Source organism: Chrysemys picta, chromosome 9 (assembly GCF_011386835.1).
Source record: "Chrysemys picta bellii isolate R12L10 chromosome 9, ASM1138683v2, whole genome shotgun sequence".
NCBI classification, from domain to species: Eukaryota; Metazoa; Chordata; order Testudines; family Emydidae; genus Chrysemys; species Chrysemys picta.
This window is the reverse complement of record NC_088799.1, coordinates 64,752,556-64,774,056: the sequence shown is the minus strand read 5'-3', so window position 1 is coordinate 64,774,056 and position 21,501 is coordinate 64,752,556. Positions and strand designations below refer to the sequence as shown.

Here is a 21,501-nt window from a genome sequence, read left to right as displayed (position 1 = left end):
ATTCATTCACAAATAAAGCAGGTGTCTTTGCAGGTAAATCTTCATCCTTGCTCTGGCAGCAATTCCCTTTCTTTTTGGGTTTAATACAATTTACCTTTTTAAAGAACAGGACTGGATTTGTGTGTCCCTAAGAGGTTTGTGCATATGCAGTTTAATTAGCTGGGGGCAACAGCTAATTTCCTTTGTTTTGTTTCTTGGCTCTTTCCTGGAGGGAGGTGAAAGGGCTTGAGGGTACTCCACAGGAAGGAATTCCCAAGTGCGTCTTCCTGGTTTCCAAGGGGTTTGCATTTGGGTGGTGGTAGCATCTACCCACCCAACGTCAGAGAGAAGCTGTAACTTGGGAGTGTAATACCAGCCTGGAGTGGCCAGTATTAATTTTTAGAATCCTTGCAGGCCCCCACCTTCTGCACTCAAAGTGCCAGAGTGGGGAATTGGCCTTGACACAGGTCAAAGAACAATCAAGGAGACATTCACTCACTGCAAAGCCCCCTACTTACTAAGCAAAGCCTTTCTTATCACATAGCACTTCTGGGGCACTTAGGAGCAATGCTTACTTGAGAGAGCCACTTTCTGCCTTGATGCCAGCAATCTCCAGAGTCGTGAACAAAACCCAGGCTGGCCACGCTGTGGTGCATGTTGAACATGCCAGCCTCCCATCAGTGCCATCTCCCTGCCCACATTGCAGCACCAATGGGGCATCCGCCAGCAGAAATCTCCTGAACAATTCATTTTCCTTCAGGCAGTCTGTATTGAGGACACAGGACCCAACCAACTATGAAATGTCTGCACACCCCAGGGCACACATCTTCACTACATATTAAATGCACCAGCAGTTTGTTTCACTCTGTAGCTTCCGCACCCAGCATGGTGCCAGGCAAGAGAGAGTATAGACAATATTTATCTAGAAGGTAGAGTGGCCGACCATCTACAGAGCTGGGTTCAGATTGCTTTGGTCAGGCCTGGTTGGGATTTGGCTGACACTTGTGCAGAGATTGCAAAGGGTCTTGCAGGGGTGGCATGAGAGCATCAGCAGAGCTGCTGTGAGGCAGTCGCAGGATGTTCTGCAGACCGATCATGGGTTTCATCGTCTGTGTGGTGGCCCAAATAGCTGGGGCTGCTGCAGATCAGAACTGAGGTGCTTTGGCAGAAAGTGCAAGGGAAGTTTGCACAGCCCCTGCCGTAGCCAGGTCTGGAACTAGCAAGTGCAATAAATCTCTCCTGTGAGCACTAATCCAAATGTGTACAAATCAGGAGGGGAGAAAAAGCAATTAACAATGGCTGGGAGATGCAGGGAAGGTGTGCATGCAGGGGAGAGTTAAGAGTGGCAGATAAAGGAAGGTAGAGAGATTCTTTGATGTGGCCAGCACTGGTGCCTTGCTGACTCTCAGAGTGGCTGTGTCACCAAGCCACTTCTGTTTATGTGTAATTTGTGTCTTTGGTGATTAAATGCCAGACCCTTGTAGGTTCACACAGAAGACATTCTAGAGTCTGATTAATGCATCGTTCAGCAGGTGGGACTGACACAGTTTTGACAAGATGCAAATTCCATTTCAGATCTCTATTGCTCTGTCCAGTTACTGAACTCTCATACGTGCTAAGTGGGGCAAGAAGAGGATTCTGCCAAAGATGTTTCTCTGCTTCCATTCTTTCCTTTCAGGAAGGGGGCTGTCTTTCTTTTAGACTCAGGGTGAATTCACTCTCCATGCATATGCAACCCTGAACATCCTGCACACTGCCCCACCAGTGGGACCCCAAGCCAGGCCTGCCAGTGACCACCCATAGCCATTGAATTCCAGGTAATGTTAGTCGATTAATAGTTATAAACTTACAAATTATGGCTGATTGATCATGCAATAGTAACCAATAAACTTTAATGGAGATATTAGAGCTGGTCCAAAAATATTAAATGGAACAGTTTGTCAAAAAATGAAGTTTTGTTGAAATCAAAATGTTTTGTGGGAAAGTGATTTAGACAACACTTCCTACGGGAAAAAGTTGAAAAGAATAATTTCAACTTTTGCATTTCATTTCCATAAGACAAAAATGTTTTGATTTGACTCATTTTGATTAATTTCATTTTGACATTAATATAAAATACTAAATAACGTAAAGTCTAAATGAAATTACGACATTGAAACCAAACTAATCAATATGGAAACAAAATGTTTTGATTGTCTCAAATTGAAATTTTTGCGAATTTTCATTTCACAGGAAGCTTTGAAATGTCAAGTTTTTTTTCTGATTCAGCATGAAAAGAAATTCAAACTGTAATTTTCCAGGGAATGAAATTCTGGGTTCTGACCAGCATTAGGAGATACTACACTTGATCTTAGCTCCGAGGAGCTAAGCTCTTAATACACATAACTCTCCCCAGAAAAGATCTGAAGCTATTAGCTCAGATAAATCAACCCCACCCTGAAAATATCTCCATTCTTCATGTGGCAACTATTGGTGCATCTCAAAGGCCATTTCTTTCAAAATTGCCACTGTGGTTTTTTTCCCGGTATTTGGACGAATCAAGTCACGGTTGCTCAGGGAAGAACGGACCAGAATCAGGAATCAGACCTGGATTACTTGATGCACCCATACACACTGTACGTACCATGGTATTTTGGTAACCAGGTTGAGACTCCCTTAACTGTTCCATTTACAATTAACATGGTTGTGTCCATGCTGTGGATTTGTTCACAATACAGCTGTGTGTCACCCACGTATGTGAGTCCACACTTACCATGCTCCCAAACATGTCTGTGTCCGTGCATTTGAGCAGCTCTCTTTCAATGTCTCAGCAGAGGATAGTGCTCCTGGAGGACATTCAGGCAGAGTAGCACCAACAGAGTGCAGAGCAATATCCTCCCTTATATAGTGCCGGGAGGAAGGAGGACTATCAACCTGTTGGCATAGGCATGGTTAGAGAACGTCCCACTGCCACAGCAAAACAGTGTTATGACTTAATTACAGATAGACAATCACATGCCATCTTAGGCCTCTGGAAGGAGATAGAGAAATGTAGCTGCCATGGTTACAGACAGTGCATTAAACAATGGGTGGACTTTTAAGAGTGTGTCATTAGTGTAAAAAGAACAGGAGTTCTTGTGGCACCTTAGACTAACAAATTTATTAGAGCAGGGGTCGGCAACGTTGGCATGTGGCTCGCCAGGGTAAGCACCCTGGTGGGCCGGGCCAGTTTTATTTACCTGCTGACGTGGCAGGTTCGGCCGATTGCGAAGCCGCGGCCAGCACATCACTCGCCCGCGCCGCTTCTCGCCGCCCCCATTGGCCCGGGATGGTGATCCGCGGCCACTGGGGGCCGCAATTGGCCAAACCTGCCGCGTCAGCAGGTAAATAAAACTGGCCCGGCCCACCAGGGTGCTTACCCTGGCGAGCCGCATGCCAACGTTGCCGACCCCTGTATTCGAGCATAAGCTTTCGTGGGCTACAGCCCACTTCTTCGGATGCATATAGAATGGAACATATATGGAGATCATGCTCTCTGTATGTGTGTATAGATATAGATATCTATATCTATATCTATCTATCTCCTCAATATATGTTCCATTCTATATGCATCCGATGAAGTGGGCTGTAGCCCACGAAAGCTTATGCTCTAATAAATTTGTTAGTCTCTAAGGTGCCACAAGTACTCCTGTTCTTTTTGCAGATACAGACTAACACGGCTGCTACTCTGAAACCTGTCATTAGTGTATGTTCTAATGAAAGAAATGGAAAGTTGAAGATGCATGACTATGTGGTTTTGCCTAATCAGCAGCAGGAGGGAAGGTGTTAAGAACATGGATGGGTATCCTTGTTGGTTATGTGAAGGATGGAGAATCAAGAGTTATGCAGTCACTTGTAGACCAGGCAGGGAGCTTGTGTGAAATGACAGGAAGAGCCTTCAGTCAATGTCCTTCATGAAGGGTCCCTATTGATTTCAGGGCAAGTGTTAAAAATAGCTTGGCCAGACAGAAAAAAAAAAATCAACAGCAAGAGCAGCTAAAGGATAGGTGCTTTCTCCCAGTGCTACCATGAAATGAATTCATAGTAGAGATGTTCTTGCCAGGAGGAACATCTGGAATTTACCAGAGATGGTTGCTTAATTATGAATGTTGTCTTCTATGTTGCTCAAAGTCCTGAGGCCCTTGTCTTAGTTACTTGTTACACAAGTGAAGTCACTGCCTCCCTGCATTCAAATTCCAGTGACGAATTTAAGACTCTTGATTGAGTACAACCAACTTTCCTGTTTCAGCATTTGATTGGGGAGCACAGATGTTAATTAACCTCGGGGCTTTGTTCTCCAGAAATACATCCCAAAGCAAGCATTTTCCTCAGGAGGCACCAGATCAGATTTTCATTTTTTATTGAGCTCTCTTCTTAAAGTGACAAAAACCCAACTTTCATTCCATTGCTAACTGACTCCATACGTTTTCTACACAAACTGCTTATAAATAAATTACTGACATGGATGTCACTGAGAGGAGATAGCTGGAGGGGGATTAGTGTATGTTCTACTAATAAATGGAGTGGGCTGAATTATTCATTGTGAATAAACCAGCCCTTTTCCTCTTGGGGAGCTGATCCTGATTTCTGTGAATGTGTTTTATGTGCCGTGGTCAGTAAATGTTCAACTGGACATTTGTTTGTCATGGTATGTGATTGGTCACCTCAGTCACAGGATATTGTTACTGGTCCCTGATTGATCAAGAGTTGTGGGGTTTTTTTGGAGTACAACTGTATCCCGGGCACTCTTCTCTGTGTATGGAGATACTAGGACTGATATGAAGAAGCGCCATTCCCCAAAACACTTGTGTGAACAAGAACGGGTTCACGTGAACATTCAGTAATAAGGGGTTGAAGCAAAGTGCTGTTTGAAAACCTGAACGAATAGCTGCAAACACTTTTGAAAGATTCAAGCAGCTCTAACAATGAACCAGGATAGAATGGTGAGCCATGCTTAGAAGCCAAGGGCTTAATCCAAAGCTCTCTGAAGTGAATGGAGCTCCAAATAAGCAGTACACATTTTCAGACTGGATAGTACTCCATACATCTACTTCAAATGCAGACCGCATTCTTCTTCATTTTCCATCAGATACTGCCCCAGTTACACTGGCATGAATCCAGAGCAATGGCTCTGAAATCAATGGAGTTACATTGGTGTGGCTGGGATGAGAATCTGGACCTTTCTGCCCTATGCAATTCTGTAATGTTGCTGTATGCTGCTACACAGACATCATTTTCCACCCCAGAGGTGGAATATTTGAACAGATGAGTGCAGAGTTAAGTGATTCCTGTCTAGATTGTTTGTGAAGCACTTTGAGATCTTTCAGGAAGAGAAGCATAATGTAAATGTAGGATTTTATTATTGGGAAAAAATTATCACCATCTATAGAGTTATATTGTGTTCAGCACCACAGTATCTGAGCACCTTAAAAAAAAAAAAAAAAGTATTACACCCATTTCAGGACTGCAGTCTAGTTTCCTCCCTACTTACTCCAGGGAAGTCAAGCTAGTATAGTCAAGATGAAATATTCCTTTGAGCCTGGCAGTTTTTATTGCTCGTTTTTAACAGATGAGGAAAAAGTCATAAAGCAACTGACCTGTGACTTGCACACACTGATTTAATGGCAAAGCCCTGGCTAGAACCCAGGAGGAAGCCGGAGTCCCATTTCATGCTCTAACCCAGGGGTGGACAAACTACGGCCCGCAGGCCAGATCTGGCCTGCGGGCCGAGCTCCCGCTGGGAAGTGCGCCACACAGCTCCCGGAAGCTGGCTTCTACATGCTCCAATGGCCCCCTCCGGCACTCCAATGGGAGCTGCAGGGGCGGTGCCTGCAGATGGGGCAGCGTGCAGAGTCGCTTGGCCGTGCCTCTGCGTAGGAGCCAGAAAAGGGACATGCCGCCACTGCCAGGAACTGCTTGAGGTAAGCACTGCTGGGACCCTGCACCCCTGAGCCTCTCCCCATGCCCCAACCCAATGCCCCAGCCCTGATCCCCCTCCTGCCCTCCAAACCCCTTGATCCCAGCCCAGTGCACCCTCATGCACCCCAAGCTTCTCATCCCCACCCCCACCCCAGAGCCTGCACCCCCAGCTGGAGCCCTCACCCCCTCCCACACCCAACCCCAATTTTGTGAGCATTTATGGCCCACCATACAATTTCTATTCCCAGATCTGGCCCTTGGGCCAAAAAGTTTGCCCACCCCTACTCTAACCACTACACTCACTGCCTTCAAAGCGAGCTATTGCTCTGATACAGAAATGACAGACTAAATAACCCAAGGGTTTGTTTCCATCTCTTTTCACCAGGAGATCAGAACAAGGGACCTTTCTCAAGTCATCTTTGTGGAACCAGACCTTCCTTCGTAGCAGTCACGTTTGTCAACTTTCACTCTGAAACCCTCTTTCCCTGACTACTTGAGATGTACATGAAAGCAGTTGGTGGGGAGTTTTCTTCACTCAAGCTGCGCTTATACTTTAAATGATAAAGTGTGGCCAATGAGGATATAACTTATATTTTACAAGACAACGTTTGTAAGTTAATTACGCATCAGCTGATCATGAACAAACATGGGCTCTCCCCCCCCCCCCAGCGTTTTAACAAGTGCACCATAGATGCAGATCTATTCCACAGCAGTTCAAATCTTGGAAAATATGTTCTTCATAGCCAATTTAGTTTGCATGCTGCATAGTAACTACTGCAACTAGGTGCAGCATTACAGATGTAATAGAGGCACTACTATTTGCTAAAGAAATATGGAAGGATTATCAAAAAGCACATGTTCGGAGATTTAACTGCTATGGGGGTCTATCCAACCACTTATGCAGAGAGCTGAGCGAATGATCTGCTATGAATAATGTATGAAGAAGCAGTCCAACTTCCATTGAAGCCACAGGCACTTTAGTGAGCCGGATTTGGCCATAGATGAATTTCAGTGGCCTGCTTCTCCCTGATGTGTATGATGAAGTAGGTATTCACCCATGAAAGCTTATGCTCCAATACATCTGTTAGTCTTTAAGGTGCCACAGGACTCTTCGTTGCTTTTTACAGATCCAGACTAACACAGCTACCCCTGTGATACCTGCTTCTCCCTTGTGCATCTTGTGTGGTCATTTGCACCAGTGCAAAGTGGATACAAGAAGCTACCTACTCAGAATGGCAATGTTTCCAGCATTTCAACCAGCTCTGGTGTGGAACATTGCGCCTACCCCACCATGCCCAGCACAGCTCTCCAGGGCATGTGGTCTATTGCCACCTGTTTGTGTCTTTGGCTTGTTCCATTCCCTTTTTCCATGGTCCTTGCAAATATCATGGTGAAGAGTCACCAGCCTCCAATGAGTCACTGCTGTGTTGACTCATGTCCTGGGGCTTACAAGTAGCACCATCACTTTTGCACACTCAGGGAGGCACTGTGCTTAAGTTTATTATTGCCATGTTTATTCAGTAATTGTGTGGTTGTCACTGTGCTTGTGTGGTTGAGTTTTGTGCTTTGCAAGGGAATGAAATGTTGTATCTTGAGGATCCAGAGAGGGGAGAGGTCTGAGCCACAGTCTGCTGTGAGGACACAGCACTCCATGGCCCAGGAAGTTCTCACTATCCCTCCTCCCCTCCCATCCACACCAACTCTCACGTTATTTAGTGAACGCTTATTTTTACTGAGTTATTTTTTTAAGCTTTAAACACCCCAGAAGGAAGGCTCTAAGTGCCCTTGACACCAGTTAACACTGTAATCTATAGCGATAAACCCATCACACAACAAAAGAGCTGTAAATCCCTCCAGCAAACAGCCACCATCAGCAAAAATTAATTAAAAAGCAGAACTTCGTAGTCCCTCAGGACTCCAACAGAAATCATCACCCCTCCCCCCATTGCCACAGCCTCCCCACCCCCTGCCACCCCCAAATGCCTGTTGTCATGAGCACCATCGAAGAGAACCACTATAGTTTTGCAAATGATTCACAATGAGACCAAAGAGCTAATACTGAGATTTGCAAAGCTGCTGCCAAGGGGATTCAGGCACCCAAATGCCATCAAGATGAATGGAAATTTAACTGGGCATCCAAATCCCCTAGGCGGCTTTGAAAATAGCAACATTGTTTGAGACAGCTCATTTGGCCAGCCGTGTTCCTGGCCCCCACCCAAGCATCTCAGCGCACAGCCTCTGTAAGTGTCTGTGGCCGAGCTGTGTCCTTGAATAATGAATCAGGATATTTTTACACTTGCCTCATCAGATGCAGTTGGAGGCTGGGATTTCTGAGGTGAGTCGGGTGCCCAAATCCCACTGAGAGATGATAGTAGCTAGGTGTACGACTTTCTTTGGGCCCTTTAGAAACTCTGGCCTAGCTGTGTGGTTAGCTCGGAGACTCAGCTTTGTCAATGTTACTTGAACTCCTAACAGTAGCTTCAGCCTCTCCACTCTCTCCTCCAGGCCTGTCCTAGGGTGGCCTCTGGATGTACCCCTGGTGCCAAGGGTGGCCTCATCCTCTGCCAGTCCTCCCTTCTGGATGGGAGGGGTTTTGGATTCCCACATCTGGGGCCAAACGTTATAGCGTGACCCTGACATGAGTGCCCTCCTGCAGCCGACCTTGGCAGCACAGGCATGACCTGCCTCAGTTTCCCCCCTCCAGCCACCCATGCAAAGATCTATTGTCAACAGCAAATTCAACCTTTTTATTCATATAAAAACCCACAGTCCACAGATCCCTCATGGCAAAAAGAAATTCTCCCATATCCCCAAAGGAGAACAAGGTGACAAGGCAGCAGCTCTTCAATCCCATTCCCAGGTCACCCACCCGAAAGTCATTAAGCATGTAGTCCCAGTTCCTTTAGCCCCACTCCCCTCGCCCTCTGCCTGAGAGTTCCCAGGCCTTCTTCTCTCCAGGAACCTTCTCCCATAGCCCCACATCAGGTCTCCCACAAGAGGCTCTCCACAGTGTTTTACTGCCCAGGCCTCCTAATCTGAGTCTCACCCCTGCTCCTGGGGACCTCTCGTCAGAGTCAACACCTTGCTTCTGGGCTCAGCTTACACTGACCACACTGGTTCTTCCCTGCATTCCTAGGGGCCTCTGCACAAGCCTCCCCTGCCACTCAGCAGGGCTCCCCAGCTCTAACCAGTCCTCCCAACAGCTTTTCCCCAAACTCATCACCAGCAGCTCACCATGACGGCTCACCTTCAGTCTTCCAACAGCTCCTTCCCTTGGCACCTCCCTGCTGCTCCTTCTGCCTTTCACCTGTTCCCATGCACCTCTCCCTGGTCCCTTCCTGTCTTCTAGGGCCCAGCTGGGAGACAGCTGACCAGGCACAGCTGCACTTGCCTCCTTCCTCTTAAAGGGGCCAGTCACATTGTGACAAGGCCCTTCTCTTCCTTCAAGCCTTTCCTCGAACCTTTGCTTACCTCCAGCTCCCAGGTCAGACCCCTCCTTTATCTCCAAGTTCTCTGACTGTCTCTCCTTGATTGGCTTCTCCTCCATCCTCATCCTCACTGGGAGCTTCATTGTTTTTGCTGATGTACCCTTTACCCCTTTCCCTCTGCCCTTTCCTCCCTAGGGCCCACACACTGGGTCCATAGAAGTCAATGGGAGTCCATCTGATTGGGATTTGATGCATATTCTTATTCAGTCTGCCATGCTCACCCCAGCCATTCCCTTGGGGAGCTCACTATCAGCCATTCCCACTCTGTCTTCAGCCTGCCTGTGATCTTACCTGCACTGATGGCTCCCTTGTGATGTTCAAACACTCTCCAGATCTGAAAATGACCCTATGGGGTGTCTTGCCCTGCTGTGAGGCTGTATTTCATTGCACTGGCTAGTCAGTACACCCAGGGGCTTTGAGTGCAGGTCAGATCAAATCAACAGCGTGCCCCTGAGAAGGGACATACCAAACAACACAGGTTAAAACAATAGCTCATTTCTGCTGGGCAAGTACATTGCAGACTCTCCCCCATGCTCCGGAGCAGGTGCGAGACTCCTCATTCCCTCCCTGTGCAATCAGTGTCTGTCCTAGGAAGGGAGTTTAATCTCACGCACATTGTGGAGAAGACCCAGAATTAAAATCAATCAAGTGAGCAACTCCACTGAATCCCAGGCCCTGAAGCTGCCCCTTGCAAAGAAATGCACCTTGCAGAGAAATGCATCATAATAATGACTCCTAAAGACACTTAACAAAGCCCTTTGCTAAAGGAGAGTTAAGGATGAAGGTGTTTTCAGTGGAGTCCAGCTAACACTCAAGCCACAAGATGACCCATCTGGAAATAAACAGGGAAGGGATCTACTGGTGCCCCACCACCATACTCTCCTGCCTCATTCATCATCACCCCACCTGATTTACACTGCCCACCCAACCCTGACCGTGCCCCCTAGCTCCCACAGAACCCTTCCTCACTCAGCGCCTGAGCCAAACCCAGTTCAGCCAGACTCCAGAATGGGGTGTCTGGGGTTTGGAAACAAGATGAGCCAAGAAAGGGGCGAGGGCCATTTTCAGAACACACCCATGGGCATGATTCTCCACTGCCTTCCCCCTGGGTCATGCCTGTGCAAAGTGATGCAACATGCTACCAGTGCTTATTGATGCTTCAGTAGTGGCTAGAGTCCCCAGTTGAGGTCAAGACCACATTGTGCTAGTCCTGCACAGACACCGGAAGAGACAGTGCTGGCCATGAGGAGCTTACAATCTGCAAACAGCAAGACATACAGAAGGCGGGGAAGTGATTTGCCACGGTCACCTGGCAGGTCAGTGGCAGAGCTAGATCCCAGGCCTCCTGATTCTCACTTCAGCACGCCGTGTGCTACACCATGCTGTCCCATGCTGACTTGAGACTGTTTTACATCTGCTTTACACTGGGAAAGGTGACTCTACCAGCTGAAAGGCAGTGGGGGGGAAAATCAGCCCCCAAATCTTTACCATACCTTTTCTGATTTTTACCAGCTCAGCAGAAAAGCTCTCCCCTGGGTTGATGTGTCATGTGTGAAATTTCAGGGAAATCCTTCTTTCTTTTGTGCAGGGATTGAGAGGTTTGTCCATTGTTAATAAATAACTCTAAGTATGAGCCAATAATCAACACACACAGATGAGATAGATGGTCCTTTCAGTCTGTACAGGATACTGTAAAGCTTGTTTGCATTTTTTCAGCCTGTCTGCCTTCAGCTAGCTCCTGATTAATAACACTGTTCACACGAGATGATTGATGAGAAGGATCCTAAATTCACACCTAAAGCAGGGCCTTTCAAATCCCCTTTTCATTTTTAAGGAACAAAATAAGTTTTCTGCCCTGATGTGATTTATCATTTGAAGGTTGAACCAGAGATGAATAAGATGACAGCTCCTACCACTGATAAAATAGTGCCACATTGATGGATGAAGGGGGTATTATAATTAATTTGCATTTCCATAGCACCTAGGTGCCCTACTCATGGATCAGGATCCCATTGGACTAGGTAGTTAACTATTACAGTACAGTATTGAAAGGAAACCATGGTGTGTCCAATACTCAAACTTGGTTGCCTGCATAAGGGCCTTTAATTCCACCTGCATGTAATCATCCCCACCACAGGGCATCAGAGAGACTGAACCTGTAAGCTACAGCACCAAAAGCACAGACCACTACTACTGAAGCTAAAGGAATAGCTCCATCAGCCAGTAGCAGTAGTAGGCTCTTATCTTCTATGTGGACCAGCCACTAGAAGGGGTACTGACACGCTTAGCCAAGGTGCTATAAGTAGTGATGTAACTGAAAGACATTAGCATTTTGTTCCCTGTGTATTTCACCTTTATGTTTAGAGGCGTGTCTGCTGCTAGCAGAGCTGTTTTTTCAGCTCAAATGCAGAAGGTCACAAAGCGAGTCTCACACATTATGCTCTTGCAGGCACACTCTTGTTCTTTGTCTAGTTGTTGATTTCCTTACTTTGAAATGCAGGTCATCTAGACTGAAAGTACATGGTTTGCTCTTTGCATATGGGAAAAAATTTGGAGAGAGATCAGGCAACCAGAAAGAGCTCAGAGTTTGGGATAGAAGTGGTGAAGAGGTTCCTTGGTTAAAAAGCAGCAGCAGAGAAAAGGTAAAAGATCAGAATTGAGCGGTTTCTATTAAAACCAGAAGGCAGAAGAATTTGGATCATATGTTCAGAGGCTTGGGTAGTGTATTTCTGCCAATGCCACTGAAGACAGTACCAACAGAAAGTCCTAGTTTTTAGCATTGATGTGAAAAGCAGTCTGCAGCTGCTGGAGTCTGGAGAACTAGGAACCGTACAGAGCCAAAGCAGTCTCCTTAGGCCAGGACAAGTTCAGTCTCACTTCATTTCATCACTCCTAAGAAGGAGCTACTGCTCCTCTGACACACACAGGTAGAATTACAATGGCACAAGTGGCACTTTGGCACCTGACTCCTATTGGAGGTCAGTGAGAGTTAGGCACCTAGCTGCCACATGTGCCTTTGCAAACGTACCCTGCAGTCTCGGAGTGCAAAAGTGATTCGCGTTCTTGGGGGCCACGGTTGTGGGGGTTCCAGCCTGAGATGAAGTGGGAGCGTTCTCAGCCAATAATATTAGGCTCACTTTTGAAACTCTTGGCTTCTGGTCACAGGGAAGGAGGAGGAGCTGGGAATCCAACTCAGATCTGCCATGTTAGCAGCATCTGCATGTACTATAAAAAAAACAATGGGGCCAGCTGTGACTATGATACACAGCTGTCTCGCGAGGCCGAGAGCCAGCGGCATCACGCTTCCCAGGCCCCATTGCTTTGCCCCGAATGGTTCATCGGAATGGAAGTCCTGGCTACAGTGATTATTTAGTGCACAAAAAGTTCTGCTTGTCAGAGGCTGCAGCTGTGTGAATCAGCCCAGCAAAAGCAACTTCCCTGCTGGAGCCCTGCAGATGTGGGTCATTTCCCAGAGCCAGCCATGCCTTAATGCTCCTTATGCACAGTGAGTGCACAGTGCCTGCACCAGAGATTCTGCACACTCTTGGATCCCAACTTAGAAAAGGATTAAAAACTTGCACTAATACTTAAAAACACCCTCCCTCTCAGCTCATGCTCTAAACTCCCAGTTGCATCTCCCGTCTTCTGATTTACATTTCCTTGCTTGGGGAAAGGGTAGAGCTTTCGAGGAGAGGGGGATTTTTGTAAGTGGAGGTCAGACAGAAATGGATCACTCTCACATGTCAATGCTATAGGTGCATATAGTGATCAGCTCTGTGGATCACAGACCAGGTCCTCAAATGATGTAAATCAACAATGACCTCAATGGAGGCATGCTCCTTTACACTACCTGAGCATCTGGCACCATGTCTACATGGCATGAACTCCCCAAGTTCCCTCAGCATTTGCTGGCCTGAGTGTAAGATATGGGATGGGAACAAAGCTGGTCCAGGAATCTAGAGGGATATTCCCTGAGCATTACTCATAGACTTTAAGGTTACTAGAGCTGATCCTGATCATCTAGTCTGACCTCCTGCACATTGCAGGCCACAGACCCTCACCCACCCACTCCTATAATAGACCCCTAATCTCTGGCTGGGTTACTGAAGTCCTGAAATCACGATTTAAAGACTAAGTTATAGACTTATAGATTTTAAGGTCAGAAGGGACCATTATGATCATCTAGTCTGATCTCCTCCGCAATACAGGCCACAGAATCTCACCCACCCTCTCCTGTAACAAACCCCTAAGCTATGCCTGAGTTACTGAAGTCCTCAAATCGTGGTTTGAAGACCTCAAGGTGCAAAGAATCCTCCAGCAAGTGACCCATGCCCCACACTGCAGAGGAAGGCGAAAAACCTCCAGGGCCTCTGCCAATCTGCCCTGGAGGAAAATTCCTTCCCAACCCCAAATATGGCAATCAGTTAAATCCTGAGCATATGGGCAAGACTCACCAGCCAGCACCCAGGAAAGAATTCTCTGTAGTAAGTCAGATCCCACCCCTTCTTACATCCTATCAAAGACCATTGGGCATATTTACCTGCTAGTAGTCAAAGACGAATTAATTGCCAAAATTAGGCTATCCCATCATACCATCCCCTCCATAAACTTATCAAGCTTAGTCTTGAAGCCAGATATGTCTTTTGCCCCCATTACTCCCCTTGGAAGGCTGTTCCAGAACTTCACTCCTCTAATGGTTAGAAACCATCGTCTAATTTCAAGTCTAAACTTCCTAATGTCCAGTTTATATCCATTTGTTCTTGTGTCCACATTGGTACTAAGCTTAAATAATTCCTCTTCCTCCCTGGTATTTATCCCTCTGATATATTTATAGAGAGCAATCATATCTCCCCTCAGCCTTCTTTTGGTTAGGCTAAACAAGCCAAGCTCTTTGAGTCTCCTTTCATAAGACAGGTTTTCCATTCCTCGGATCATCCTAGTAGCCCTAGTTACAGAGAATCCATGATTTACACTAGTTTAAACCTACAAGTGACCTGTGCCCCATGCTGCAGAGGAAGGCGAAAACGCCCCAGGGTCTCTGCCGATCGGACCTGAGGGAAAATTCCTTCCTGACCCCAAATATGGTGATGAATTAGATCCTGAGCACCTGGGCAAGACCCACCAGGCAGATACCTGGGAAAGAATTCTCTGTAGTAACTCAGAGCCCTCCCCTTCTAGGGTCCCATCTCTGGGTATTGGGGATATTTGTACTAGCAGCCACCATGGCCCACATGCCGTTGTAGGCAGTCTCCTCATACCATACCATCCATAAACTTATCAAGCTCAGTCTTGAAGCCAGTTAGGTTTTTTTGCCCCCACTGGTCCCCTTGGAAGCCTGTTCCAGAACTTCACTCCTCTGAGGGTTAGAAATCATCTAATTTCAAGCCTAAACTCGTTGATTGCCAGTTTATATCCATTTATTCTGGAGTCTATATTGGTACTTAACTTAAATAACTCCTCTCCCTCCCTGGTATTTATCCCTCTGATGTATTTATAGAGAGCAACCGTATCTCCCCTCAGCCTTTGCTTGGCTAGGCTAAACAAGCCAAGCTGCTTGTGTCTCCTCTTGTAAGGTAGATTCTCCATTCCTTTGATCATCCTAGTAGCCCTTCTCTGCACCTGTTCCAGTCTGCATTCATCCTTCTTACACATGGTTGACCAGAACTGCACACAATACGCTCAATCCAGGATCTGAACATTGTGATCACAGCAGAAAGTGGTGTGCAGACAGCAAATTAATCTGTAGCTTTTGTGAATAAAGACACAGCTCTAAACCTCTGCATCTGCCTCTCCCTCACTTCAGACAAGGTGCTGAGGATGGAAGGAGGCCACATCAGCTATAGTACACCTTCACAACAAATCATGCTCTGGTGTAAAGGGGCTGCCCAGGAGCTCCAAGGAACTTTCTGATACGGTCTCCCACCGTATTCTTGCCAGCAAGTGAAAGAAGTATGGGCTAGATCAATGGACTATAAGGTGGATAGAAAGCTGGCTAGATTGTTGGGCTCAGTGGGTAGTGATCAATATGTCCATGTCTAGTTGGCAGCCGGTATCAAGCAAAGTGCCCCAAGGGTCGGTCCTGGGGCCGGTTTTGTTCAATATCTTCATTAATGATCTGGAGGATGGTGTGGACTGCACCCTCAGCAAGTTTGCAGATGATACTAAACTGGGAGGAGTGGTAGATACGCTGGAGGGTAGGGATAGGATACAGAGGGACCTAGACAAATTAGAGGATTGAGCCAAAAGAAATCTGATGAGGTTCAACAAGGACAAGTGCAGAGTCCTGCACTTAGGAAGGAAGAATCCAATGCACTGCTACAGACTAGGGACTGAGTGGCTAGGCAGCAGTTCTGCAGAAAAGGGGTTATAGTGGACGAGAAGCTGGATATGAGTCAACAGTGTGCCCTTGTTGCCAAGAAGGCTAACGGCATTTTGGTCTGTATAAGTAGGGGCATTGCCAGTGGATTGAGGGACGTGATCATTGCCCTCTCTTTGGCACTGGTGAAGCCTCATCTGGAGTACTGTGTCCAGTTTTGGGCCCCAGACTACAAGAAGGATATGGAAAAATTGGAAAGAGTCCAGTGGAGGGCAACAAAAACGATTAGGGGGCTGGAGCACATGACTTATGAGGAGAGGCTGAGGGAACTGGGATTGTTTAGTCTGCAGAAGAGAAGAATGATGGGGGATTTGATAGCTACTTTCAAATACCTGAAAGGGGGTTCCAAAGAGGATAGATCTAGATTGTTCTCAGTGGTAACAGATGATAGAACAAGGAGTAATGGTCTCAAGTTGCAGTGGGGGAGGTTTAGGCTGGATATTAGGAAAAACTTTTTCACTAGGAGGATGGTGAAGCACTGGAATGGATTACTAGGGAGGTGGTGGAATCTCCTTCCTTAAGGATTTTTAAAGTCATGCTTGAAAAAGCCCTGGCTGGGATGATTTAGTTGGGGATTAGGTCCTGCTTTGAGCAGGGGGTTGGACTAGATGACCTCCTGAGGTCCCTTCCAAGCCTGATATTCTATGATTCTATGCCTTAAAGGAGCTAGAAGATGAAACAGAGGAAGAGTTGTTGGGACACAGTGAGATGGAAGAGGTGGAGGTGACACATGGAAATAGAGCTGTAGCAGCCACTCTGAGGCCTTTTGTTTTAGGTGTCCTGCACCTTTACATTTCTGAGGACTCATTTTGTTCCCCGAGTCGCTGCTGCCTAAAGAGGAGATGCACACACTATGCTCTCCCATGGAGACTCTACTTTGGGTTTGTCTTGTTGTTATTTTCTCCTTGGTAAAATGAAAGCCATTTAGACAGACAGCATGTAGTCTGCTTTGTTAAGGGAAATATAAGGGAACTCATGGAAACACTGAGGAGTGGATTTGTTAGGAGGGAGTGGGCGGCGTTAAGAGCTCACAAACCCCACTGCTCACAGCATGTTAAGAACTGATGTAAAGCGCTGCACTGACAAAGCCATCTGCAGTGCACAAAGGATGTTATTAGTCCACAAACTCTACCTATTCTTGAGTGTCATCTACTGGCACTTATCTATTAACTAACTATTACATGTATATACAGACATAGAGCTTTCCTGTAACAGGTGGGATACATGGAACCAGAAAGGGAACAGATAGGAGGAATGGACAGGGAGCAGGAATGGGCAGAATACAGAGAATCAGAGTGACCAGTCCTGGTAATTTTTAAGATCAGGGATTTTTATTTGCTGATTTTCTCAGACCTTACCATATCCCCACACTGGCTCTGAACAGTACATTAAGATCTGATGGCTGTTTGCGGTGAGCAGTGGACTCTATCTCACACCTGAGATAGTGGCAGCAATATGGAGCAATCATATGATCTCATCCCTCCTCATATCCCTTGTATCCCTCTAAGTCCCTCTCAATTGATGCCAACGTTCCGGCACGTATAGTACAGCTAGCAGCACTGGACAGGGCTGGCTTGGTTGTCTGCCTTACCCACAGGGCTACCTGGAATGCAGCTAAGAAATTCAACATGGCAGCCATCCTGCTGCACCCCTCCCCTTCTTCTTCTTGGGGAGGGGGTGTTCTCATCACCCACGTGTGTAACTTTCACCTGCCTTGAGCCACCTCCCTGAAAAGCACTGGGCAAGGGGAAGCAATGGAAGAGGCCCTCTGAATATAAGATGGGGGAGTCATTCCCTAAGCCTCCTGATAATATCTTCATTATTCAAGCAGTGCACAGCCAGGTCCCCATCTGGCTAGCTTGCATGCTGCCATCTGCAGTATACACTTCCCAGGGGCAAACACTGCTACACCTTATGGCTTAAATTTAGAGACAGTCCAAATGTTTTAATCAAAACTTAAAAACAACAACCCCCCCCACACACAAAATGGTGGCTCAACCAAAATGAACCCATTTGTAGAACATCTTTGTCTTCATTGAAATTATCAACTTTTTCAATGAAAAAGAATGGAAACTGAAAAATTTCCAGGGTCTGGTACAAACTTTCAGCTTTAATTTGTTTTTTTTGGTAAAATAAAATAAAGTCGAGTTCCTGGAAACCAAAAACTTCCTCAATCCCCCGGCCCAAATTTTACTGGTAACTATCTTCAAAACCTTTCAGTTAGTTTCTTTACTGAACCCATGAATGGATTTCATGAAAAGTTTTTTGGGGAAAAGGAACTTTTTAAAAATTTCTCCCCCTAAAAATTGGCATTTTCCAATCACCTAGAGTTAGCTTGCACACCCGTTGGGGCAGAGACCTTCTTTCTGTTGTGTATTTTTACAGGGCCTAGCGCAATGGGGTCCTGGTTCTTGTGTGGGGCCTGTATATACTACTGCAATTAAAATATGAACATTAATTATGGCTGCTCAGTCTGACCCATCCAGATTTCATACATGGCAACCTACAAGCTCATGCACCCATATTTCACACTATGATTCCATTACCATAGCAACTATCCCCAGGGTGTATATTCCTATCTCCCGGTGAATTACACTGCTCTCTCTCACACAGCCTAACATCTCATCGTGACACACTGTCATTCCAGCAGCATCAGTGCAGTTCACTAGTATGAAGGGTGCCTGAGAATGAGAACAATCTCCTTCCTTCGCCAGGCTGGGGGAAGCTGTCACACAAAGATGCCTGTTCATGCATCAAAGATCGGGAAGGCAACAGCATCCATCACTGTCAGAACATCCTCTGTCATTTGGTGGTGCAGGATCATTTATCCAAAGCGCAGGCACCTGGGGCATTTGGAGAAGGGGGACTTGGTGTAATGGGGTTCACTCACCACTGCTTCTGGGGATCAGCTCTTGTTCAGTCTAGATCCCCCTTCTGTCACTCACTCGCTCCACGGTCCCTCCGACTCTCCAGGACTTAGGGTGCTCTCTCTTCTTGACTCAGCCCTCCTGCCAGGTCACTATATTATTTTCCCCTTCCAGGGTTGCCAGACAATCCCGCCAGACAATCTGCCCATGCACCATCTCAGGCAGTCCTCCATGCCAATTCGCAGTCTGTGCTACTTCCCCAGTGGCTGGTACAGGAACCTGGGCCCACTTGCTACTCCAGGTTCCAGCCCAGGGACTCTATCAGTGGCAGCCAAGGTCTGCACAATCTCAACCCCCACTGCTCTTTCTTTGGCTTCTTCCTTGCATAGGCTTTCTTCCCCACAACTCCTTTGGGTAAACCACTTCCATCAGGGACAGGATTCCAGGGCTTGTGCTCCCCACAGCATCTCCTTCTACTCACCACTCTGTGCCCAGAGAGTGACCACCAGCACTTTCCCTGCAGCCCCCTTCTGCTCTCAACTTCCTGGCATTATACAAGCCCAGCCTGCTCCTGCCTAGCTGGGCTTCATCATCCCCTAGACCAGGGGTAGGCAACCTTTCAGAAGTGGTGTGCCGAGTCTTCATTTATTCACTTTAATTTAAGGTTTTGCGTGCCGGTAATACATTTTAACGTTTTTTAGAAGGTCTCTCTCTATAAGTCTATATTATATAACTAAACTATTGTATGTAAATTAAACAAGGTTTTCAAAATGTTTAAGAAGCTTCATTTAAAATGAAATTAAAATGCTGATCTTACACCACCAGCCTGCTCAGCCCACTGCCAGCCTGGGGTTCTGTTCACCTAGGCCGGCAGTGGGCTAAGCGGGGCCTGCGGCCGGGATGCTGGCTGGCAAGGGGCCGGCAGCCAGGACCCCAGACCTGGGGGGGAGGCTCAGGGGTCAGGGCAGAGGGCTGTGTGTGTGTGTGGGGGGGGTGCAGGGCAGAAGGCTGGGTGTGTGTGGAGGGTTCAGGGGTCAGGGCAGAGGGCAGTGGGGGTGGGGGGTTTCAGGGGTCAGGGCAGAGGGCTGGGGTGTGTGTGGAGGTGCAGGGTAGAAGGCTGGGTGTGTGTGTGGGGGGGTTCAGGGGTCGGGGCAGAGGGCTGGGGGTGTGTAGGGGTACAGGGCAGAAGGCTGGGTGTGTGTGTGGGGGGTTCAGGGGTCAGGGCAGAGGGCTGGGGTGCTCCCAGCCCCCTGCCATGAGTGGCTCATGGCAGGGGGCTGGAAGGGATATGCCCTCTTCCACCCCCTTCCCCAAGGTCCCATCCCTACCTCTTCTCTGCCTCCTCTACGGAGCAGCGAGCACGCTGCCATTCGTCCCCCTCCCGCTCGCAAGGGCCATCAGCTGATCAGCGGCAGAGAGAGGGAGGGGGAGGAAGAGGGGCAGGAAAGCACCACGCTGGGGGAAGAAGTGGGGGATGGGGGAAGCTTGGCTGCCGCAGGACCAAGCTTCTGCCTCCTTCCCCCGCAGGGGAGAGTGGTGGGTGAGGGGGCTGAGTGGGGCTGGGGGCCGGGACCACAGCAGGCAGCAGTGTGCCAGACAAAATCAGCTTGCGTGCCGTGTTTGGCACGCGTACTGTAGGTTGCCGACCTCTGCCTTAGACCTTAGCAGCCCTGCCTCTCCTCCAGGTACAGTTTATAAGGTTAATTGGGCCTCATCTGAGCCACCTTAACCCGTTCAGGGCTGGTGTGTATGTGTGTGTGTGTGTGTGTGGTGCGGGGGCCTTCTTTTTGGTCTGCAAAACCAGAAACCGGCAGGCAAACATTTCCAAGTCCCAGACTTGAATGTCTCCAGCAGCAATCAGCTGTGCTCCTGGCATCTCTTTCCCAGGGAAGGAGAAGAAATCTGGATCCCTCTGTAAAAGTGCCACCTAGGCCATGACACATGACACAGGGATGGTAATGATTTGGAGGCATTTCGGGGGTGGGAGGCTCAGTTGAGATCCCAAATTCCCTGTTCTCACTCTCTACAATCTTCCTTGGCCCTAGTAGCCTTTAACACTCACCATCTGGATGACGGAGACCGGCCCAATGCTGTTCACATAGATATCCACATCGATGAATGTGGGCTTGACTGGAAAGAGAGTGAAAAGGACGTGGATGAGCCAGGGGCAGGTGCGTACAGGGAGGAACATGGGAGTATGGGTGGAATAGGCAGGCACAAGCTGAAAGCCCCTGAATTGAGGGTTGGGAGACCGCAAGAGAACTATCAGCGCTAGACCTGGAACGTGGGTGCATAGATCTGGGGGTTCTAGAATAGCTTGAGGCTATTTCTGTTACAGGATGGGGACTGCAGGGAAAAACTCACATTGCTGAGTTCCCTTTGCTGGTATTGGTGGACACCGCTGGGAGGAAGCTCACAGCACTGGATTCCCCCTTAGCTGTGCTGACAGGGCACCACTGGGAGGAAGCTCACAGCACTGGATTCCCCCCAGCTGGTGCTGACAGGGCACCGCTGGGAAGAAGCTCACAAGGTCTGGAACAAACCGAGCATTTCCTGGAAGCAACCATTAAGAACTTACTCCCTCCCCGCACACCAATGGGCCTGGAGACCCAGGAAAGGCTGAGGCTTGGAGGGGGGCACTTACTGCCGATGTCGGGCCTCAGTTTGTTGTCGTAGTTCTTCAGCAGTGAGTTGAGGATTTGTGTGGCGTCCGTCTCCTGCGCCTTGGGGGTCAGGACCCAGGTTTTATTGACACTGAGGTAATCGTAGTCATACTCCTCCATGCTTTCTGTCCTGGAGTAAACAAGCAAAGAATGAGCGAGCCGCTCCCATGGCCCCAAGGCTACCCACCATC

General features: G+C 47.8%; 1 protein-coding gene across 3 annotated transcripts in view; it reads right to left on the bottom strand.

The window, feature by feature from the left end:
• LOC101939989 (gamma-aminobutyric acid receptor subunit gamma-4) overlaps positions 1–21,501 on the bottom strand; it is a 74,144-nt gene that overhangs the window by 40,218 nt on the left and 12,425 nt on the right. For 2 of the 3 annotated variants that reach the window (XM_008173674.4, XM_005285700.5), the window contains 2 exons: positions 21,292–21,440; positions 20,710–20,777 (listed from right to left, as the gene is read on the bottom strand). In XM_008173674.4, the coding sequence (XP_008171896.2) occupies positions 20,710–20,777; positions 21,292–21,440 (217 nt within the window). Of the gene's footprint in view, positions 1–9,163; positions 9,290–20,709; positions 20,778–21,291; positions 21,441–21,501 lie in introns of those variants that run through there. The other variant, XM_065556425.1, reaches the window with a different exon arrangement.